Below are 20,769 nucleotides of genomic sequence, written 5' to 3'. Positions count from 1 at the left end.
CAAGATGAGAAGTGTGTAGAATGATTAGATCTCTATCTTCTCGAATTTATTGAATTTGACTGACGTTGTTTTAGTGATTTAAATATGGCTGTGATGGTGATTGACCTACATTACGTGGTGATCGATTCTTTTGGTGCTAGCCAATGAATTCCATCTAGCAGAACGTTCTGCGTTGAAAAAACGCGAGGAAATGATGGCCAAATCTCTATTCACTTCCCTTGTGTTTGGTTCGGGATCTCTCGCCGTCCATTCAATAACGACAAATCGAGCCCTCACAAATACCAAAAACAAGCAACAACAACTCAGAACAACCTGCATCATGGTACAGCAACTCATCAGTGCAGTCTTGGGCTTCCCAAGAATCGGTATGCCTCCTTCTCCTCTCTGAATTCGCTATAGCTCAACTTGCAGCTCGCTCCATACATGTCATCAAAACATGCACATTGACTTTTTTTTTCTTTCACGTCAATATAGGTCCAAACCGTGAACTCAAGAAGGCTATCGAATCCTATTGGGCTGCAAAGCTCACAGAAGCTGAATTAATTACAGCTGCTGCTCAGATTCGCAAATCAAACTGGCAACATTTGTCTCATGCTGGTGTTGATTATATTCCAAGCGGTGACTTCTCCTTGTATGATCATGTACTTGACACTCTTGTCATGATCAATGCAGTCCCTGAACGATATGAGTCCAGCGCACTCTCTCCATTGGACAAGTACTTTGGTATGGTGCTGTCAATGTCGGATGGTGGCAGTACTCTTGAAACACTTACTGTTCCTTTAAATCATAGCTATGGGTCGTGGTCATCAGGATGCATCTCGTGGTATTGATCTTGCCAGTATGGAAATGAAGAAATGGTATGTACGCCTCTTTTTATGATGTAACTTTTTGACATGTGATTTTCCATGACAATTTTTACTCAGAAATCAAACAAGTACTCATCCATTCATCAATTTTCCATCTCCATCCAGGTTTGATACCAACTATCACTACATCGTACCCGAAATCTCGCCTTCAATGAAATTCAAGTTGGGCATCAACAAGCCACTCCAAGCATATAAAGAGGCGATGGCATTTGGCATCCAAACCAGGCCAGTACTCCTTGGTCCCATCACCTTCCTGGCCATCTCCAAAGCCAGTCACGATGCTCCTGTTGGATATACTCCAATGGATGCATTAGATGATGTGGTGGCAGTATATCTAGAAATCTTGGAGGGACTCAAACAGGAAGGCGTAGAATGGGTCCAAATCGATGAACCAATTTTTGTGCTTGATCGTGACGAGTCTCTTACTCGTCACCTCTTTCCTGTATATACTCTATTGGCCAAACATGCTCCTAAAATCATGTTGGCTACATACTTTGGACGTCTGGAATCGGCTTTGGAAGTCATTCCATCTCTACCCATCGCTGGTCTTCACATCGACTTGTCTGAACGTGCTGGCACGGAACACTTGAAGCCAACTATAGCAGCAGTCAAGAAGCACACGTCTCTAGTCTTGTCATTGGGTGTCATCTCTGGTCGTAATGTCTGGAAGACCGATTTGAGTAACGTCAGTAAACTGGTTGCTTCAACTGTAGGAGAATTGGGTGCTGGTCATGTACAAGTTGCAACCTCTTGCTCCTTGTTACACGTACCAATCACATTGGCAAACGAACTTCATCTCTCCGCTGAGCAAAAGGAATGGCTTTCTTTTGCTTATGAGAAATGTGATGAATTGACTGCCTTGGCTAAATACGACGACGTAAAACTTAAAGCCAATCATCAGCACATCCAAGCCCGTCGTACATTTGAACATACCTCCGACAATGCAGTCCGTGAACGAGTTGCTGGGATCACTCCAGATATGATGAAACGCAGAAGTGCTTTCCCTGAACGTCGTCAAGTTCAGGAAGCAAAGACTCCTTTACTACTCTTCCCTACTACCACCATTGGAAGTTTCCCTGTAAGTGCATTTAGCTGCTGCAATGTTGATTAGAGCCCGTCGTACTTTGAATGGCTTGACTTAAATTGAAGTCATTTTATTCGAAATGTTTCAAAATTCTGCTCTTTTCTCACACTGGTCTGTTTTTTTTTAGCAAACCAAGGATATCCGAAATGCTCGTGCTCAATTTGGTAAAAGTCTCATCACTGCTGCTGAATATGAAGAGGCTATGGAAGCTGAGATTGCCAAAGTCATCAAATTCCAAGAACAAGTTGGATTGGATGTTCTTGTTCATGGTGAACCGGAAAGGTGAGATCGTTGGAATGAGAACAAAAAAACGAAATCTACACAGACGGGATGTCGTAATAAACTGACCTTTTCCCTCCCTCTCTTCGTCATAGAAATGATATGGTTCAATACTTTGCAGAGCAATTGAAAGGATTTGTGTTTACGGACCATGCTTGGGTACAAAGCTATGGTACTCGGTAAGAGCCTTGCCTGCTGATTTTTGGAAATTGATGGTACCTCCTTGCCACTGATTCTTTGTCCTCTCTCCATTCAGTTATGTACGCCCACCTATCATTGTCTCTGACATTCATCGACCCGCTCCTATGACTGTAAGATGGAGCTCTTACGCCCAAAGTCTCACTTCCAAACCAGTCAAAGGCATGACTACAGGTCCAGTAACGTGAGTCTCGTCTTCTTAAGATTCATCGATTTTGTTGGTCACTTTGATGTTGCATCTGCATCCAAACCTTATATATGCTCTTTGTTGCATATCTAGTATCTTGAACTGGTCATTCCCTCGTATTGACATCTCTCGTGAGCTACAATGCAAGCAAATTGCATTTGCTCTGCGAGATGAATGTTTGGACCTTGAAAAGGCTGGCATTGTGGTGATTCAAGTTGATGAACCAGCTATTCGTGAAGGTGTAAGTGTGAATTTTGCAATATCTGTGATGGACAAAAAAGTGCAGTAATCAAGACAAATTTCTGATATCATCAAAACATGTCCCCTTTTAGCTTCCTCTTCGTCGTGCTGACTGGAACTCCTATTTGACTTGGGCTGTTGACTCATTCAAGTTGGCTACATGCGCTGTCAAGGATACGACTCAAATTCACTCTCACGTACGAGAATCACAGTGTTGATTGCCCGTTTTTGCAGTTCTCCTAACTTTTTGGAAATCATCTCCTAGTTTTGCTACTCAGAGTACGTTGGAAGACTAGATTGTATCAAGAACATTCGGTCCTCAATCGATTTTCCTTTGTTTTAGCTTCAACGACATCTTCGCTTCAATCAAGAGTAAGTTTAAAAAAAAAATGCAGAGTTATGTTCTTGCAATTTGAACCAAGTTCACCCATCGTTAGACCTTGATGCCGATGTTATCTCCATTGAAGCTTCGAAATCAAGCATGAAATTGCTTCAAGTTTTCAAAGATCAATCATACACCAACTTTATTGGACCAGGTAAAAAAACCAGCGAACTCATGGCTTTATATCACATCTTGGAAGTGACTCTGATCTCTTTACATTAGGTGTTTACGACATTCACTCACGTATGTACTGGGACATGTTTGCCTTGCGTCTATTGTGTTGAAATCTCAACCTGCTTTTACGAATTCTTTTAGCTCGTATTCCATCGGTACAAGAAATCCAAGATCGTATTGCTGAAATGCTCAAGGTCATTCCTGCCGACATTCTGTGGATTAACCCAGATTGTGGCTTGAAAACACGACAATGGCCTGAAACTGAAGGAGCTCTCAAGAACGTCGTTGAAGCTGCTATTTGGTGAGTATTAGTTGTAAATTAATGTCCAGTTTTGTGGCCTTGAATTGGATCAATGCGTGCAAGGTTGATCATAACCTTGGAAGATATCAACTGATCATTAACCGTTTACAATAATAGGGCACGTGAACACGCAAAATGAGAAGTTAAATGTTGGACTTATCGGGAAAAAGTGTAACATAGGATAACAACTCCAACAACAACACAAAAATAAAAAGTTGATCATTCAAGCGAAATCAAACTGTTTTGGCAAGTGAAGTTTCGATTTGTTTTACTATTGACTTGCACTTGCTTTTTTTGGATATCACAGCAAATCCTTGTTTGAACCTTCTACACTTAGCATCCCGAACTGGTCACGTCTTCGTGTTAATATCACCCGTGATCAAGAATTGCAAAGAAGTACATTTGTACGTTGAGACGAATCGTTGGATCTTGAAACAAGGCTGGTAATTCTTGTCATTCAAGTTTTCGGGAAGGAAAAAAGGCAATGATGTTGAATATTTCTTTCCCAGATGCTTCTTTCCTCTATAGCTTTTGCCACCTCTATAGCTTGCTCTTCGACTTGGATATCGGGACTCCCGCCTTTACTTGGACTTTAACTCATTCAAGTTGACTATAACTACTTCCAAGGCCACTACTCAAATCCACTGTCACGTATGTGAATTTCTTGCTCAGTACCTGCCATTTTGGAGCTCTTTGATAACATTTGCAATTATCTTCTAGTTTTCTACACAGAGTACATTGAGAGTCATTCCCTTTTGAAGAAAACATGCATATCAACACATTCATGGTTCCTCAATCTTGAGTCTCTCTTTGGTGCAGCTTCAACGACATTTTCAGCAGTAAGCTTGAAATAAAAAACAGAATTGTTGATCGTGGTCATCCATCCAATTCTTATCGTTGCTTACTCTCCTTCCAGGTTTACCGCGGATACCATATCTATTGAGGCCTCCAAATCAGGTCAACCAGAAATTATATCAAGTTTTCAGGAACCAAACCGGGCCAGGTTCAAAACAAGTCTTGCTCCAACTGCTCTACCTGCCTCAACTGATTTTAATTGATTTGGAACTGGCTTGTATATATCCTTGTATCAGGCGGTTTGACTCACTGTCGTCAGTATTCACCGTTCCAACTTGCAAGTTTTTTTTAACCTTATAACTGACGTGTTCTCTAACCGAACCTTCCACAATCAATCATCTAGCCCGTATTCCATCTGATTAAGAAATCCAAAGTCGTAGTGCTGCTCGAGTATGTCATTCCAGCAGCCATTCACTTGATCAACCTCAACTGTGGTTTGGATGACGCGTCGACGGCCTCAAGCTGAAGGACCATGGAAGGATAATTTCGATGCTGACTCTCTTGGCGAGTTTTGATCATGGTGCTCTCGTTTTGAAGGGCATCATTGCTCTCTTGTCTTCAAAATATTGCCAAACTTGATCTGATGGTGGTGAATGGTGATACTGCTCAGAATCTTTCATTACAGCACGTGAATACGCCAACTGCAGCTGAGTTCGTAGCTCTCAAACATTGTAACCTGTGAAGGGTAACCAAACAAATAAAGTTTGCGAGAATCCCCGCAAATCCGTCCGACTCTGTTTGACGTTTATGAACGTTTTGGCAAGTCAAGCTTGATTTAGTAGTGCTCTGCCTTCTTGTTCCTATGGGATTTCTCGTTATCATATCAGATGGCAGTGTTGGCAAAACGTAACGTAGTTAGCCATCGGTTACGTGACAAGCTTCAAATAGCAGGGTAGCAACGCGGTGGATTTGCCTCTGGATTAATATGTATGGTGCGAAACACGTCCATGTGGCAATAAAAAGATTGTGCGATTGACAGGTCGAATTTTCAAAGTTCCTTTTGATGTTTTGATTTCGTTGCTGTTTCGAAGTACCTTGTACGGTGAAAAGAGCAGGAGTTCTAGCGAGAGAGAAGAGATATATTTGGAGTGGATTATATAGGAGCTAGCAAGCGAGGTAAAACATGTTATCATACTGAATCAATGGAGCTTTGCTACAAAAGTCCAAATTTTCAGTTCAACCTCAAAGAGTCACATCAAGGACCTTGAATTTGTCGTCTTTTAACCCAAGCAAATCATCCATTTTGATGCCAATTGAATCTTGTTTCATCCATGTTTACGTATATCGCATCCTATCAAGTAGCTAACATCAACGTATTGCAACATCGTAGAATCATCAACAACACCATTACAAAAATGACATTAAAGTACTCATACGCAACCCTCTTGACATCGGACTCATATCTACCAGGAGCTCTAGTCCTAGCTCACGCCCTCCGAGAATCAGGCACATCGCATTCGCTATCCTGTATCGTGACGCCCGAAACGCTCTCGGCTACGGCCATACCCATCTTACGGAGAGTCTTTGACCATGTTGCTATTGTCCCTGTATTGAGATCAGGTGATCCGGAACGTCTGGGCTTGCTAGGTAGACCCGAGCTTGATGTGACGTGAGTGATTTGATAATGATGGTCGTTGTTTGAAACAAACTTTAGCTTGGTTTTTGAATCGCGGATGGGTTTAAAGCTTTATAACAATGTTGAAGTCACATTCTAAGTGATTCATAACGCGTTTTCCATTACAGATTCACCAAGATACACTTGTGGAATCCTGAGGTCATGCCTTTTGACAAGGTCGTGTTTCTGGATGCCGATACTCTACCATTGAGGAATGTGGATGAGTTGTTTGAGTATGTCAGTGGTGATGTGGCGTTTGCTGCTGCTCCTGATCAGGTAAATATGATGAGATGATAGCATTTGTCGTTGAAAAGGAGTGATGAACTGTGTGAGGTTTGTTATCGGCCGTTTTTTGGGGCTTGCTGCAACAATTAATACTCCGTGCTCAAACGCAATGTGGAATATTGTGCTTGGATTGAATTGAATGGAAGCAAAGCTTTCACTGGTTGTGTTGCGGAAAGTTGGTGACAAACTCCGGTGTCGAGTGAAGGGAGATGGATGTTTTTTTGGGGTCTGGAACAGCCTTCAATATCACATAACACCAGTCGGAATATTGATTCGGGACTGCCCTATTACTCATTTGAACATTATCGGCGTTTCCTGTTCTGGCTTGGCAATATGACTCTCTAATGACACATACACATATCACAATAGGGATGGCCAGATTGCTTCAATTCAGGTGTATTCGTGCTCAAACCTGATGCTGCTGTCCACGTCGCTTTGCAATCACATGCTGAAGCTCAAGGATCGTTTGATGGTAGGTTTGGTTTTGATTGAACAATATGAATAGGGTGGATTTTTCAGTCTGATATCGTAGCTTGGGATGATTTTGAGCGAGTGATTATCATCGGATAACGTGGATGCCTTGACGAGAACACATCGTTCATCGCACGATCGCGCACATCTGCCACCCATCATTCACCCTTTTTTGCGTCCTCCCCGAATGAATGATTCTAAAGGCAATCACCTATTTTCTGTTAGGTGGTGATCAAGGTCTCCTCAACACCTTCTTCTCGACTTGGTCTGGAGTAACAGCACCAACAGATCACCCAACACCTCCAACATCAACCCGTCTTCCTTTTATCTTTAATGTCACCCCAACTGCCATATACTCTTACTTGCCAGCGTTCGTTCATTACCGAACCAACATTGCCATTGTCCACTTCATTGGAGAATTCAAACCATGGATGTATGACCGTTTCACAGATGGTTCTGTGGTCCCAAGAGGCCATTCAGTTCCACAGACACTAGAAGTAGTACAGAAATGGTGGACGATATTCGATACATATTCGATAAGTGGTCAATTGAATCAAGTCCATACATTACGAGGTCGATTCTCGGGATGGAATTTCAAGCCTGTGAATTTCCCATACCAAATGCCTGTATCTGCTCTGTAAGTTTTGTAGTGGTTACATGTGTACCATTGAAGCACAGAGCATTTGCCTTAAGGATCTCGTGGCATTGGTTGGATGGGATTTGTGTTTGGTAGCATCTCACACTTCTCCTCCCATTTCATTTCCAAAAGGCCTCCACGACCAACCACACCACTCCCGTCATCTCTGACATCTGCCGAAGAGCCACAAGCACCTACAGATTTTGGATCATATCGAGTAGATTGGGACAGCAGGGAATTCACACGACGACAAAAGCGATTGACCGATGGCTCCAAGATCGGAAAACTCACTATAGATTCTGATGAACCAACTGATGAAGTCTCAAAAGTCCTTGGATCTCCATTATCTGCTACCCCATTATCTGTTGCTAGTGGTCGTAAATCACCAGGTGGAGGAGGAGCAGGAGCCATGTCGCCGCTTGCTGCTACAACACCTACTTCATCATCATTTGGAGCTGCTCAAGCTGCGTTCTCGTCTTCTGCACCATTGCCTGCTGGATTTGGAACTCCGAAGAAGGCCTCATCGCCAAATTTGAGTACAAAGGCGAGAGAAACTGGTATGTAGTTGATGAGATTTGTGGTTTGGCTGGAAACAATAGTTTTGTAATACCCTTCTTTGCTTTAGCTGGAGCCAGAGCATCTCCTCCATCTTCACGAAAGTAAAAAAGAAGAAAGTATCTCATATTTGTCGTTTATTTCTACTTTGCATGGGAAGGAAGAAAAGGTGGTGGTGGTTTGGAGAGGGCGGTATATGTGATAGTGAGTGTGAAGAGAGAATAGTGTGTGAAAAAATGAAAGAGAAAAGTTAGTAGTATAGCGTGAGTGTTGCAAAATATAAGGGTGTGATTTTGTAAAAGGGAGAGAAATCCATATAGACTAAAAACAAGGAAGAGCTATCATAGGGCGGGTTGTATGTGTCGTTTTAAGTTGTGCTCTAGTATTCTTTCTGGAGGGCCGGTTTTTTGCATCTTTCCTGTACAGAATCGAGAAAAAATCACACAGCGAAGTCGTGCGTTTGGGTTTGGGGTTGTCTACTAGTTCAAGCTAATGAGGCTTTTTTTCGCTGTTCAAACTCAACTCAGATACCTAACACAGAAGCATTCTATTCTTTTGGGTTGATACAAAACAAAGATTTGGGGAGAGCGAGAGACTTGATAGAGACACAATACATAACGTCCTAGTACCAAGACGTTACATTTACTTGGCTTCAAAGGCACTGAGACCAGTGATTTGACGACCGAGGACAAGTGCGTGAACGTCTATGAAGTGTTTTGTGAGTGATATGCTTCATCATAAAGACACTTGACAGCTTAGACTTTTTTGGCAGGCCAACCACAGACGCTGTGCTAAGAAATCGGGTTTTTACCTTGAGTTCCCTCATACGTATTAACGGCCTCCAAGTTCATGACGTGACGGATGATGTGGTATTCGTCAACAACACCGTTGCTAAAGGAAGCACAAAAGGCAGAGTCAGACAGCAGGCAGATGAAAACGTTTCACACTTTTCAGCCATAATGTATCAACATACCCTCCAAGCATATCCCGACACACTCTCGCAATATCCAACGACTTTTGCGTATTGTTTCTCTTTATAATCGACAGCATCTCAGGTGCGAGACGTCCCTCGTCCTTCAGTCTTGCGACACGGATGGTAGCTTGTAATGCAATATTGATCTAATTTCCATACAAACATGCGTAAGTTGCCATAAACCACAGAAAAAAAAACGAAGCGGTAAAATCAATGCATCAATTACCTCTTGTAAACAATCCGACAACTTCTTTTGAATCAACTGGTATCGTGCCAAAGGCTGTCCGAACTGTGTGCGGTTTAGTGTGTATTCACGGGCGTGACGGAAGCAGAATTCGGCGGATCCGAGACAGCCCCATGAGATACCCATACGGGCATTGTTGAGACATGAGAAGGGGCCTTTGAGGCCTTCGACTTGAAGGACCATGTTTTCGGGGACGTGAACGCCGTCCTATATTAACAACATGTAAGTTTGTGTTGCGAATCTGATACACCAAGAAAAACCAAAAATTACGAATCTGGAAGTTTTGCCCTTGTTTTCTGCAAAACACCTTCCACGCCTAACGTTCCATACAGACACATACCATCATCATCATACCCGTAGGCGACGCTCTCAACGCAAACTTGCCCTGGATCTTGGGCGTATCGAATCCTTTTCCACGTTGGTTTCCCTCAATCAAAAACCCACGGATTTTGCCATCCCATTGTGATTTCGCCCAGCATACAAGCACGTCTGCTAGTGGAGCGTGGGTAATCCATGTCTTGGATCCAAAGAGCTGGTAGCCCCCACCAGGGACTTTTTTGGCATAGGTTTCCATTGCGCCTGGGTCTGAACCGTGGTTTGGTTCGGTGAGGCCGAATGCGCCGATTATTTCACCTTTGGCTGTGTGGGGAAGGAGAGAGGTTTTAGTGGATGGAGTTTGGATGAGAGGTGATGGTGTGAAATGGGGGAGTGACGTACCCATGCCAGGGAGGAATTTGTTCTTTTGTTCTTCGGTACCCCACATGTACTATGTATAGCCAAAAAAAGACATTAGCATCGCGACACGATATGGCTGCCTACATCAAAATCGTCCTATTGCTTTCAACGTACGATGGCAGGCATAGAAAGTGATGATTGTACAGACATCATGGATCGGTATGAAGCATCAACCCTACATAAGAAGTACAGACAGCTTAGTATCAAACCCCACCACCAAAAAACAGGCGGAAAGAACTCGTTAGCGAGAAACCTCACTTTTCCATTTCTCTGTTAATCAGACCATAAGCGACACTCGATACACCAGCACAACCATATCCCTTCAATTGAGGACCCAATAAGCCCAATTTGCCCAATGCTGGGAAGATTTCAGTCTTGAAGGCTAGTGTCATGAGAGGTATTTCGTGAGATCTCAAGTTCCGGTTTAAAACCCCGAGAGCGTCAAGAAGGTAAGAGAGAAAAGATTTCGAGAGTAATGTATGACGCGTCGTAACATTGAATATCTGCCTTTAAGCGACGTTCGATTCTTCTTCAATCCCAGCAACCTTGTGAAACACCAAGACTTGCAACACACTCCAACGTCAACACCCCAGTCAACACATACCTTCATGACCAGACTCATGACGATTAGCCTGTACGATTCTGGGCATGAGGTCTGACTGTGCGTAATCGCCAGCAGTATCACGAATCATTTTTTCTTCTTCCGTGAATTGCGATTCGGTATCGAATGGGTCTTCCCAGTTGAATTTGGCAAAGGCAGATTTCTTTGCGGTGACGGGCTTCTCAGCTACGGCGGCCTGTGCGTTTGCAGATGGGGTTGATGAGACATTTCGAATTGCTTGGGAGCGAGCTAGGGAGGTGGTGCTCAGGACGAGACGGGAGGATGTTCGGAGAGCAGACATGCTGTATATGTGCTGTGTACGGGGGAGGATTTAGTACTGAGGGTCGCAGCGATTGGGTATCGTCAAGTCGTTGTTTTCTCTCACCTTCAAGTTTGGCTTGTGATGTAATTTGGGCCACAAGAAAAAGAGTGACTTGGAGCATTATGGATCGAGGGTTTTTCGTGGGGAAGGAGCAAATTTTACATGTCAAGGGTATACGCTTATATTGAATGCTACGATATATACGCGTTATTGCTACAAATTCATCACGGTTTTCACGTTGAGCTCGATACAAGTACTAAAAAGGCCGCCGCCGGCAATACGTTCTCAACGCGGTTAGCTTTGATCTGAATAGTTCTAGTAGTTCAAATGAAATCAAAATACGCGATTCTTAGTCTCAGTAGGGCCATTGTGCTGAAAGTGGTGTAGTAGTGGTGTCCAAACTTCAACCTTCCCAAAAAACTCGCCAATCAAACAGAATCATACCAATATGTAAATGTGAAGGCCGTGTATTATGAACGTGTCTCGATATATGCCACGGCAAAGTCAATAACCAAAGCAATACCAAAAACCAACAAGAGCGCCTTACTCAGGGATACATAACAATATACCTTCACTTGCTCACTTGATACACACGAATTCGAAGCCAACAACTGCGATTGGAAACCTTGGTGGTCTGGTGGTTTGGATTGTTCAACATGTTTATAATTGTTTGCCTCTATTTGCGAAAGAGCCAACCTGCCATGGATCACAAGTACATTCTCATCATTGTTGTCATAATCACCTTCTTATTCCTCCAGAAGCTGTGAATATAGAAGCAGATCACCAGAGAAACCTCCAGAGTCGCGCCGGTGGATGAAGCCAAACTAGACCAAGTAAACATTCACCGTCCCAGGCTCAATACAGACAAGAAGGGGTCTAGAGCATGTCTAATATGTGCAGTTATACGCGAATCGTGTACTTGGTGTTTGTTTGATGAGAAAAGGATGGTGAGGGTTGCTTGGTCTTCGAAATATGCAAATCACTGTCGTCCATGGTCCTCTACCCTGCAGCTCCTGCCATTCACTTGATCCTTAAAACTAACACTCCATGCTTCCATCAACGGCCATTGGCGCTGGTGTTCACCGGGTTGTTCCTCGGATTGCTAGAGCGTATTGGCGAGAACCTCCAATCTCTCATAATTGCCATAACCACATTCCAGATACTTGTCTTGACTACTGAACCGGCTTGGGACCGTCTTTGGCCACATTAGGTTAGATCAAGAAACATCTCCATGAGAGCAGTAGCCCGAAGCAAAGACCGATAGGAATAGGAGACCACCAGTACGGTCGCATGTAGGACGACTCAGCGTCCTGGCGACCCGGCTTGGTGTTAGCCCATCGCATGCCTTCATCTGCACCTCATTTGTTCTGTTGAGTCAATGTCAAACAGAACTGAGCATATCAGAATCATGAGCTACTGCGGAGAAGGAGTTGCTGATATTCCCATCCATCCAGACAGTCAGCAGCCAGCGCATCCTACGATGTGATATGAGATGGTCAGTTGATTTTTACAAGCGGCAGCCAGAAACTGAATTACAATGATGATAGATGGTGACATACCTCTCTCACCCACCCAAATGGACGGATGTATGTCTATATATCATCAGCACACTCTCCCGACACTCTTACATTCCTCTTTCCAGAACTCGCCTTCCTCGCTTGTGATGGAAAGAAGCGCTTAATGATTGAACGCAGCTGAGACAAGAGAACATGGCAAACCATTAATTTGACCAGGTTTTGAGCTTCATTTACGTGACAAACGCTCAGAAGCATAAATTACACCGAAAGAATCCCTAGTATCGACACCATCACACTCTGCTGCTCCACTTGACATTCAGAATCGAAATGAGATACAAATAGAGTGTGTAGGCAAGCAAGAACATGTGTCTGAATCTAATGCCACTTTACATAGAGAGATTTGGACAGAAGTGAGCTGTGTACGCTGCTCAAAGACCGTCAACGCAGCCATGATCATCGCAGCCTGGCATTTCTCCCAGATGTAGACGGAGTATGCACGATTTTACATGTCAAGAGTATACACTTGTGCTGCATTCTGCATTCTACGATCTGTATTCGCGTCATTGCTACATGTATTGTCATGGCTTCAATATGAATATACATGAAGGCGGCGGATACGATCTCGACACGATCAGCATTGATTTGAATAGTTGTGATAGTTCAAATGAACTCATAATACGCGATTCTTAGTCCAAGTTCAAGGTCTTCGAGCTGAAAGTCCAAACTTCAACCTTCCCATAGACCATCAACGGCCATTGGAAACCTGATAATCCGGTGATCTCACTGCTCACCGGGTTGATGTGTGTGAGGTCGTTGCTTGATATTTGATTTGTACTGGATGCCTAGGTATCGTTGGAGGAGGATGTGAGTGTGACGGTGATTTTTGATGTCGAAATGGCAATGTTCAAATAAGACCAGGATGTACTGTACCTAAATAAGTAGGATGGAAATCGATCCAGCAATCATGATGCGGATGGCAATTGACTTGGATCTTGGGACACGAATACTTAAAAATCGAACAAACGGCAAGTTGTGTTTAACAATGTTGTAAGCGAAGGATGCAAAGGCATATTGAATAGATAAATACCAACGATCAGTAGCCTGTCTGTGAATGGAGGAATGGCGCTCCTCCTTGTCCTCCATTCCTTTCTCTCGGTCTTGTATGTTGCTGATTTGAATTGTACGATTTCAGAAGCATGAAGAACATGAAGAGATGCAGTCCATCTTTAACAGGAAAGTATTCGCCGTTCTACGCGTCATGAAGGGATAGTTCTGCATTAAACAATATTTTCAATGCGAGGTCAATTGTCACTAGTTGTTGGAGCTTTGATTTCAATATTGAATTGGACGCAAATAACAAGTTCTCGACGTGATTTGTAACGATATATGTGATTCCCGACAGATCAAATGAATTCACGAGCAAGCAGTTCTGTAGTCGCGTCCATGCTGTCCTTGACTATTTCAAACTTTTGCCAAATTTCAGAGCTGTTTGGCAATATCAGTCGCAGGTTGGTTTAAAGAAAGGACTTTGGTGTTGTTAGCAAGCAGATTTCGATATAATCGCTTGCAATAGGGTACGTTGACTGATCTCCTATAAGGCCTGACTAAATTTTTTTCTGTTTGTTTGACCTTGACTCATTCAATTCCTTTCAACTGACATCAAACGCATCTATCTTGTTAGGAATGAGAGCGACTTGTAGCTTGCTTAGAAGGCTTAATCCTACTACTGTATCATATAGAACAACAACATCATCATCACAATCAGTGACATCAAAAACTTGGACAAAAATGGTAGCTTTTCAACCACCACCTCCAGAACTGACGCAAAGTGGAACTCAAACCAGAAATATAGTCCCTTCATTACAATCTAGAGCTACTTCTACTCTTGCTCCTCAGACCGCTGAAATTGCATCACAGGTTGTAACTAGTGTTGGTGACAAGGCAACACAGTATCATCCAATAGCTAGTGATGCTACTGGTAGCAGTAGCTCTACTCAATCGGTTTTCACACCCTTACCGTCACGACAACAGCAACTAGACCCACTGAAACGTACAGCTTCACCAATGTTATCACCATCACCACGCTTCGAAGATGATCCAGGATCACCATTCGAATCATCCATATACCATAATCCAAATCGTTTATCCGACGCCGAATGTAAAAGTCAACCATCAGAAGGCTTGCCCGACTATTTAAATATGATTTTGACAGCCCGTGTGTACGATGTAGCCATCGAATCCCAACTACAGGTAGCCACCAATCTCTCAGCTCGAATGAACAATACGATATTATTCAAACGAGAAGATACACAGCCTGTCTTCTCGTTCAAGTTACGAGGAGCGTATAATCGTATGATGAATCTATCTCCTGCAGAACGAGAAAAGGGAGTTATAGCATGCTCTGCTGGGAATCATGCACAGGGAGTAGCATTGTCTGCTCAAAAGATGGGTATAAAAGCTACCATTGTCATGCCCATGGCTACACCACCAATAAAATGGAGGAATGTCAAGAGGTTAGGTGCAGAAGTTGTATTATATGGTAACGATTTCGATGAAGCCAAGATCGAATGTGCTCGCCTATCACTTCAGGAGGGTAAAACCAACATTCCGCCATTCGATGATCCATATGTTATTGCAGGACAAGGAACCATCGCATTAGAAATACTTCGACAGTACAATCATACCGAGATTGATGCTATATTTATTTGTGTGGGTGGTGGTGGGCTACTCGCTGGTATAGCCAGTTATATCAAACGTATAAACCCGAAAATCAAGATTATCGGTGTAGAGACATTCGATGCTGATGCCATGACCCGTAGTCTGAAAGCCGGACAACGTGTAGTGCTACCCGAAGTAGGATTATTCGCTGATGGAACAGCAGTACGACAAGTCGGCGAAGAAACATTCCGACTAGCTCAAGATTATGTCGATGACATGATCCTCGTATCAACCGACGAACTCTGTGCCGCCATAAAGGACGTCTTCCTTGATACCCGATCAGTGCTTGAACCAGCTGGTGCACTTGGTGTGGCAGGCATCAAAAAATATGTAGGACTCACTGGATGTACCGGCAAGACATTTATAGCAATAGCATCCGGAGCAAACATGAACTTTGATCGGCTACGATTTGTCGCTGAACGTGCTGAATTGGGTGAATTCCGTGAAGCTTTGATATCCGTTACTATACCCGAACAGCCTGGAGCATTTATGAAACTGTATAAGACAGTCGCACCGAGAGCCGTAACTGAATTCTCATACCGGTATTCAGATGATGCCAAAGCACACATCATCATGTCTTTTGCTGTATCGGGACCCGCTGAAACAGTCCAAGTCATAAGTAATCTGACTGCGAATGGAATGAATGCATACGACATATCACAGAATGAGATGGCTAAAGCTCATGCTCGATACCTGGTTGGTGGCCGCAGTAGTAGTGTCAGCAACAGCAACAGTACTAGCGGGACTAGTAAAGGAGTGGAAAATGAAAGATTATTTAGGTTTTCGTTCCCTGAACGACCTGGTGCTTTAGAACACTTCTTGGCATCGCTCAAGAGTGAATGGAATGTATCGCTGTTTCATTATAGGAATTATGGAGGTGATGTTGGGAAGGTCATGGTGGCTATACAGGTGCCGCCAGAGACCAATGTGCAGTTTGATGCATTCTTGAGTGATTTGAAATATCCGTACGTGGAAGAGACTTCTAATGCTGTAAGTTATACCTTGTCGTCCTCGTCTCATTTTTTTGGGGTTTGATGGCAGTGATGACTCCGTTGGTGAATGGAACGAATGAGTTGGATTTTGTGTTAGAATGAATTCGATGGGGTTTGTGATTGAACAGGGACATCCTAATGAGAGAGTTGGAGTGAAGACGAGTTGGTGTCGTCATGATCTACTTAACGATGTTGACCTTTTTCTTCCTTCCCCCTGCAGGTCTACCAACAATTCCTCCGATAGAGGAGGAAACCAAATACAAAAGGCATTCCTCAGATACAATACCTTCAAGATAGTACACACGCACACAGCCATTGTCAAAAGCCATGAATATGCAACTTTGTAATGTCACTCTGGCCCAACCTCAAATAAACAGCGTGATTGAGAATCACAAGGCTATTACCCGCTCACCGTTTATCCGTTTATTAAACTCTTCCATACAAGTATGACGCCTTATCTATATGACCAATCTATGTGGCGATTCCTTGTCTACATGAAGTGAAGTGCTTGCTTGTCACAGTCAGCCACAGCCAATCTACTCAAATTAGTATACACAAGCTCGTAAAGCTCTATTCGGGTATGAGAGCCTTCGTCTTTGAGCGAAGCCTTGAACTCTGAAGACGAAAAAAACGATCCAGGCAAACAGCACCATAGGATTTCAGCAACCTCATCCTCCAATGCTCAGAGCAAACATTGTGAGCAGCCAAACGGGTCACAAAGAGACTTCTCCTTAATAATGACAATGCAAGAACGATTTGGATTTTCTGACTCTGCTTCTTCGTTGACGAGGAGGGGATGCAAGTGTTACAGCTACCAAGAAAGCTGTTGAAGAGGGGATTGTGTGTGCAAAAAGGAAAGTGCCAGAGTCAAAAAAACGTTCGCAGATCATTTCTGATGGTCTGCAACTCACCGACCCTTCAACATCATGGAGAACATCGCAGCACAGTCCTCATTTCCCCATCAGTCTCTGTACATCATACACGAAGCACACCGGATACGTTTGAGGTGGAATCCGGTTCACGACTACATCTCATGCCGGACTCTCTTGACTCTTTCACAGCGCTTCAGATTCAACAGGTGAATACGTAAGAATCTTGATACTCTTGTACCTATTATCGTGAGAGCTGAATGTTTTCGAGGTAGTAATACCACCGAATTGACACTTGTGAGAGGTTCAGTATGAACATGATAGCGTGGATTTAGGTGTCTTGTCACTGTTTTCCGGAGAGGGTTGAAGAGAAGGGGGCAATTTGTGTTGTGCCCTATTGATAGGGGAGTTAATGACTTGCAAGGAACAAACCCCCCCCTAGACACGCCGAACGCATCCAAATCACTAAATGCTTCAACACACGCTGGATCAAGGTTAGATGGACTGATGCGAAGCGAGCTGTCGTTTTGCCGATTCTATTCACGAACATATTACTTTTTTTGCTGCCCATCGTTGTCAGACCTACCCTTAGAAAGACAAGGAACAAGACCACAACGTGCATCATTGGAATATTGATTCCTTGAAGAGAAACCACACGCGCATGCACATTCAGCAATCATACGAATCATATATGAGACTTGTACCGTACTCTTGCTAAGCTCCAATGCAAAATACAAGAAATCACAATATTTAACTATGTAGTTCATGTATGATTCATTTTGTATACAAATAAGACGTCCTTTTTAATGTATGTTACCATCTTCACCCATTCAAGAGGTGAAGTATTTCGTTTTACTTATTTCTGTCTACTCTTCCGACTCAGCAGCAGCCAATCTACTCAAATACGTAGCAACAAGTTCATGAGGTTCAATTTGTGTTTGAGACCCTTCGTCTTTGAGTAAATGGTTTAATCTAACATGAGACGAAAATCCGCGGTTAGTTCAAAAGACCATCGAAAAGGGACACACTGGTAGATGCTTTAATAAGGCTCAACCTTCACATACCTCCAATCCTCATAATACACATCATTAACCAGTGCCTTCAAATCCGCCAAATGGGTCGAAAACAGTGTTCTCCTCAGCAACGATAATGTACAATGGTTTGGATTTTCAGTCTCTGCTCTTCCCCACGGATATGTTTGGCCAAGCACGACTTCATCGTCCTCGCCGTCATGAGGCTTGTTTCGTTTCATAGTATCGTTGCCGTTTAGCAGCGATGCGAAGGCTGCAGCTACGGACGAGCCTGTTGGTGGGACCTAGCAAATGGTAATGTTTTTAGAAACAGAAAAAAATGTAGCTTCAATAGAAGAAGAGAATGAACTCACCAGCCCTTCAACATCATGATTGATAACCGTAAATGGCACCATGCTCCTCAAATAGCTATTCAATCTCTGCGCATCCTCCTCATACTCGAATTCAGGGTGCTCTGGGTACGAATATACGGGGATCTTGTTTACGACAATGTCTCTAGCAACCCACTCCTTAACTTTCTCGCCCTGCTTAAGATTTAGGACATCCCAGCGTCCGATACTCAAGAATATCGGTGCTCGTGTACCCAATATCGTGAGTGCTGCTATATCTGATGCAGTAAGGCCGCCAGCAGCCAGGATGGTGAGAGAATCCAGCATGTATATGGCAGCGTGGATTTGAGTATCTTGTTGACGTGGGTTTCGTTTTACTTTGGTTTGTTCACTCAAGGTGGAGGCGAACTGGGTTTCGAGGAATTGTTTTATGGTGGTTGCCCACTTTGTACCTGTTGAGATGGGTGCATTAGACGAGCGAAAAAAAGTGAACACCAATAGCAACAGACGTACCTAGTTCAGTAGCTGCTTTGGCATCAGCTGGGTCAAGACCTGATGAACTCAAACTAAGGGATTCAGCCTCGTAGAATCGACATGCTACTCGTGAGCCTCCTTCTGCTATAAACCTATTGACGAGAGAAGGGTGAGTTCACCCAAAAAAAAAGATGCTGTCCTTGTTAGTCCACTGATCCTTTCATCACTTCAAGCACCAGCGACAGCAACAGCAGTACAGCGATAGCAACAAAACTTACTCGATACCAGCCGGGGCAGGAGCAACACCAGCCTTTACATGTGAAGGTGGCAGGATATTTCCATCCACATTAGCATTCTCGTCAAAGAAACAAATGCCCGTAACGTCAAACATCTCATACAGCGTTCTTATCAGAGCAGATTTGCCACTGCTTGCATGTCCACATACCTAAAGGAATGGAAATGAGAACAGTGACGTTGTGTGTGTGGATGTAAAATGTTTGTCGCCATTTGACCAAACGAGGGCTTATGAAGGCCAAAATCATCATTCGGCCCATAAATGCTGAGCTTTCCTCTATGCAGTCCAACTGGAATTCATGGAGTCGGAGCTTCAAAAAAACATTGCAACCAACTTGGCAAACACACATACCAAACAGTTGAAAGGAGTTGCAGCTCTTGCTTTAGATCGTCCAGTCTTGGTGCTGAGTGTAGCTACAGACGGTGCTGTCCGTAATATACGAGGAGTCATTGCAGGGGGGGCTTGATTTCCGGAAAAGCAGTAAATGTTGTGACTTTTTTGTTTTGTAGATGGAAACGCAAGAGCAAATAAACACCGAAACCTTGTCTAGTCCCGGATGATGTGAGACTTGCGATCTTATTTATTTATACGTGAATGACGAGATGGTGGTGTCTACGTTCTTTCTTAGGAGCTGACATTCAACTGGAGCTGAAATTGCGGCCAGCGTTGAACGAGACAAGCCACTAGGCTGCAACAAGGAACAACGAGGACTGGAGCCGTGCCTTACATAGAGGTATGCATTCTAGCACCATCAACGTTCGGTACATACTTAAAGGATGCCGAGAACTACTTGACCGTCACAAGATCTTGCGTCGGCCAGAGTAGCCAAAATCCAGATTTACAACAAGTCAACAAGAGCACGTTCCTCCTGTTCCTGTCAAGGAAAGAGACATGGTTTTGAAGTTGTTCCACCGTAATTTGCCCAATAATGTATCCATCCCTTATCTATCTCACCGCCCGGTATCGTCCTCGCTCTCAAAAGCTACCATCTTATATTACAGGGTCCAAGCAATTTAACATACAGGACAGAAGCCCCTACAAGTGGAAAAAGCAAAACGGCAGGAAGGACGTTTGTAGAGATAGCCGACCGTATTGTGCTGATACGAGAGGATAACGATTACTTCACTTGAGGGATTCAGAAATCTTGTTTGGAGCATCACAACATGCATGGCCGATGACACATGGCCTTTATGCTTTTTCAAATGGATTGCACGCGCAGCAGGACTAGGCCGAACGGCCGAACTTTCCCCGTTGACTAGAATTACTAATACCCGTCGTGACCGTACAAGATAAAGATGAACGAAGACACGACCAAGGATTTGAACTAGTATTTAAAAGATTTTATTTGTTTTGATAATATGTACTTTTCTTTCTTTATTATATATAGGGTATAGTAAGTAATGTATAGAGATATTTGTTGTTGTTGAGATAGAAAGGGAAAACAATATGTTGCCTTTTGGGCAGGCACGTAGTTGTGTACATTGTACATATATACCCGACCATTATACAACGTGGCTACATCCTCCCCCAAGCAGCTGTG

At 43.5% G+C, this 20,769-nt stretch overlaps 4 protein-coding genes across 4 annotated transcripts; 3 read left to right on the top strand and 1 right to left on the bottom strand.

Moving 5' to 3' along the window:
• Window positions 1-193: 193 nt before the first annotated feature.
• MET6 (5-methyltetrahydropteroyltriglutamate---homocysteine S-methyltransferase) lies at window positions 194-3,715 on the top strand (the record flags this gene model as incomplete). Its single annotated transcript, XM_031168476.1, has 14 exons — window positions 194-365; window positions 475-723; window positions 791-857; window positions 972-1,944; window positions 2,078-2,232; window positions 2,325-2,408; window positions 2,486-2,611; window positions 2,708-2,855; window positions 2,947-3,051; window positions 3,120-3,133; window positions 3,198-3,226; window positions 3,292-3,390; window positions 3,459-3,479; window positions 3,552-3,715. 14 exons carry the CDS (start codon window positions 194-196, stop codon window positions 3,713-3,715), a joined length of 2,406 nt encoding a protein of 801 aa, XP_031025524.1.
• Window positions 3,716-5,921: 2,206 nt separating this feature from the next.
• On the top strand, window positions 5,922-8,237 carry SmJEL517_g02547 (uncharacterized protein; the record flags this gene model as incomplete). Its single annotated transcript, XM_031168475.1, has 6 exons — window positions 5,922-6,175; window positions 6,310-6,457; window positions 6,836-6,938; window positions 7,163-7,574; window positions 7,707-8,131; window positions 8,200-8,237. The coding sequence occupies 6 exons, from the start codon at window positions 5,922-5,924 to the stop codon at window positions 8,235-8,237; spliced, it is 1,380 nt and encodes a 459-aa protein (XP_031025533.1).
• Window positions 8,238-8,771: 534 nt separating this feature from the next.
• SmJEL517_g02546 (uncharacterized protein) lies at window positions 8,772-10,983 on the bottom strand (the record flags this gene model as incomplete). Its single annotated transcript, XM_031168474.1, has 9 exons — window positions 8,772-8,833; window positions 8,941-9,020; window positions 9,103-9,248; window positions 9,329-9,553; window positions 9,687-9,985; window positions 10,064-10,112; window positions 10,196-10,256; window positions 10,340-10,463; window positions 10,686-10,983. 9 exons carry the CDS (start codon window positions 10,981-10,983, stop codon window positions 8,772-8,774), a joined length of 1,344 nt encoding a protein of 447 aa, XP_031025532.1.
• A 3,326-nt stretch (window positions 10,984-14,309) lies between these two features.
• SmJEL517_g02545 (threonine ammonia-lyase) lies at window positions 14,310-16,475 on the top strand (the record flags this gene model as incomplete). The annotated part of the gene is made up of 2 exons (XM_031168473.1): window positions 14,310-16,229; window positions 16,452-16,475. The coding sequence occupies 2 exons, from the start codon at window positions 14,310-14,312 to the stop codon at window positions 16,473-16,475; spliced, it is 1,944 nt and encodes a 647-aa protein (XP_031025531.1).
• Between the last annotated feature and the right edge of the window lie 4,294 nt (window positions 16,476-20,769).

Source organism: Synchytrium microbalum (genome assembly GCF_006535985.1).
Source record: "Synchytrium microbalum strain JEL517 chromosome Unknown SmJEL517_scf0011, whole genome shotgun sequence".
NCBI lineage: Eukaryota > Fungi > Chytridiomycota > Chytridiomycetes > Synchytriales > Synchytriaceae > Synchytrium > Synchytrium microbalum.
Note: the sequence above shows the minus strand (reverse complement) of the source record. Positions and strands in the feature narration are given on the sequence as shown.